At 42.5% G+C, this 2,409-nt stretch overlaps 1 protein-coding gene across 5 annotated transcripts in view; it reads right to left on the bottom strand.

Annotated features, from left to right (window-relative positions):
* Positions 1–1,764, bottom strand: part of LOC108752665 (TBC1 domain family member 22B) — a 4,435-nt gene extending 2,671 nt beyond the window's left edge. The window contains exons 1-3 of one of the 5 annotated variants that reach the window (XM_018493669.1): positions 1,366–1,764; positions 469–645; positions 47–394 (exon numbers count right to left, since the gene is read on the bottom strand). In XM_018493669.1, the coding sequence (XP_018349171.1) occupies positions 47–394; positions 469–551 (431 nt within the window). In that variant the 5' untranslated portion in view covers positions 552–645; positions 1,366–1,764. The other 4 variants (XM_018493671.1, XM_018493668.1, XM_018493670.1 and 1 more) reach the window with 4 other exon arrangements.
* Between the last annotated feature and the right edge of the window lie 645 nt (positions 1,765–2,409).

Raw genomic sequence — 2,409 nt, 5'->3', positions numbered from 1 at the left:
TGGGTGCAGATTCACGTTGCGTAGATGTAATGGTTGCACTGCCAGCCTCTGAAGGGCCTCTGCCTTTTTTTCCTCGGGAATAATTTTTTGTTGCACCATCTTGGCATTTGCCTGGGATGACTGTGAACACTTATTGCCAGATCTATGACTGTTGATAACACTAAGGGCCGCCGAGTGGCTGACTCTCTTCGAAATCTTTACATCAGAGACTGTACAGAATTCATCATCCCCCGAATCCCATGCATCATCCACACTCTCCTGAAAGTCTTGAAAGGAAGTGGAGCCTCCACTTCCACTTGTACTACTACTGCTGTTAGCAATACCAGTCAGATTACTGGATCCAATTGTCGTAGGATTAAACTTGCCATACCTAACGTCTTGTTTTAGGCTTGGCCTATAAAGAATAAATTTTGATTATTAAGTAAATTTATGAAAAACCATAAGAGAACATTGTGAAAAGAAACACACCTTCCTGGTACAGCTCGTGTGTTTTTCTTCCAGAAAGACTGATGGGTCGAGATAGCCTGATGGTGGTAACCTTGATTTTCCATTGCTGTAGGAAACCAAGTTAGTTTGTACCTGGTAATCTTTCGATACAGATGTTGCAGCACGGATCCTCATACCCTTGCAACAATAGCTAAAGATCTACAATAACCAGAAATACTGTAGTACTTGTAATTCTAGCCATCATTGAGTGCTTTCCATTTGATGATATAGTCGACAAGTGTCACTGCCTTTATTATTCATCGGATATCGAGAGAGATAGAATGTTTATATTGACCTATATCACTAAAAGGAAAACACCTATTGTCATCACAATTTGTATAACAGATGTGTACTAAACCAAAAACATACGATTATAAGTATAAACTTAATATGTGTCAACTATTATTCTCTAAGTCATAAACTTAGCATTTCTGACAAATCAAAGAGTAATATAGATTATAAATATTTCATAATCTTGTTATAGTCTTATACACACGTGATGTCGAGCGTAACATCGAACGAGGTTGTCAACGCCTAAACAACTACAACGATGGAAGGGATAGAGAAGAATGGAACGGAAGGAGAGGACGGATTCTCCGAAATAACAAACGCATCATAACATATGATTCCCCAGTACATCGAGGACGCGCCCGATTCCGACGCGTCGCGGGTGGTTCACACGATCGAATTACAGGGACACACTCTGCGACGTCGACGGATACACGTCTACGTGCTGCGCGACGGAGAGTCTCGACGTCGCCGTTGACGAATTAAGGTTATGTTGCGTAAGACGCGTCAAAAATCGGCCGCGCAAGTAGTGGAAGAGGAAAGGAAAGAAAGGAGGTATATACAACGAGATGAGGAAAAGCGTTCCTATACATTTCCTGTCTGTACAGCCGACGATCCCACGAGGTCAAGTGGCCTAGTTTTCTAGCTGGCCACGGCGTCGCGACGACGACGTCGTCGTCGTCATCGTCATCGACGTACGTCGTCGTCGTTTCTGTCGTCACGATAGATCGCGATTTTGCCGAGCACGATCACCGCGTTCCTCTCTCTCTCTCTCTTTCTCTCTCCCCCTCTCCCTTCCTTCCTCCCTCCCCCTCTTTCTTTTAGGATGCTCCGCAACACTCCCGAAGACGCCGCGATCAACGCGGCGACTCTGTTCGCTCGAGCGAGCAGATACGCGATTTCGATGTACAGCCGTACGAGTCAAGTCACGCGAGCGCTGCCGCCACAAACCGCGATCTCTTCTTTTCGCATCACCGCTTTTCTTGTGCTATTCCATGCTACTTGTTGACCGACATATCATGTATAATCTCTCTACGCGAAACGAACACGCGTATGAAAGCGACAGAGAGAGAGAGAGAGAGAGAGAGAGAGAGAGAGAGAGAGAGAGAGAACGTGAGAAAATGTAAAAAGGACATGTCAGAAGCATTGTCTCGTATCTCATTGTCATCCCATAGTTATCTCTTTCACATATCGATACTAACGCTGACAGTGATAAGTGTGATTTAGAACATAAATGGCGAAATCTGTCAAGAATAGATTTTCTCGGCGAAATTTGCCAGCATAATGTAATCGAATTTGCTAACAATAAGAATAATATTATGAATTTGCTAGAAACGCAACGGAATACAATAGCAGCGGGCTTATTACTTTTTCAGTGTTGAAATGAGACAAGGTGAAAATTAAAAAAATTAGCAAAATTTCTGTTTGGTTTTTGCTAGAAATCTGTTATTAGATCACATCAACAAATTTTGCTGGTACTCGAGCTAATGTGGATATATAGTCGATGCGAATTTGCTGGCACATCGCCAATATTTTGTACATATCTCATGTATGAGTTGAATCTTCAGATTTTAACTCCCATTTCGTTCAATGTGCATTAACTTTAATCTCGACCCAGGGAAAAATATTTTAAAT

The sequence above is a fragment of the Trachymyrmex septentrionalis genome, unplaced genomic scaffold, assembly GCF_001594115.1.
Source record: "Trachymyrmex septentrionalis isolate Tsep2-gDNA-1 unplaced genomic scaffold, Tsep1.0 scaffold60, whole genome shotgun sequence".
Lineage (NCBI taxonomy): Eukaryota > Metazoa > Arthropoda > Insecta > Hymenoptera > Formicidae > Trachymyrmex > Trachymyrmex septentrionalis.
This window is presented reverse-complemented; position numbering and strand designations above follow the sequence as displayed.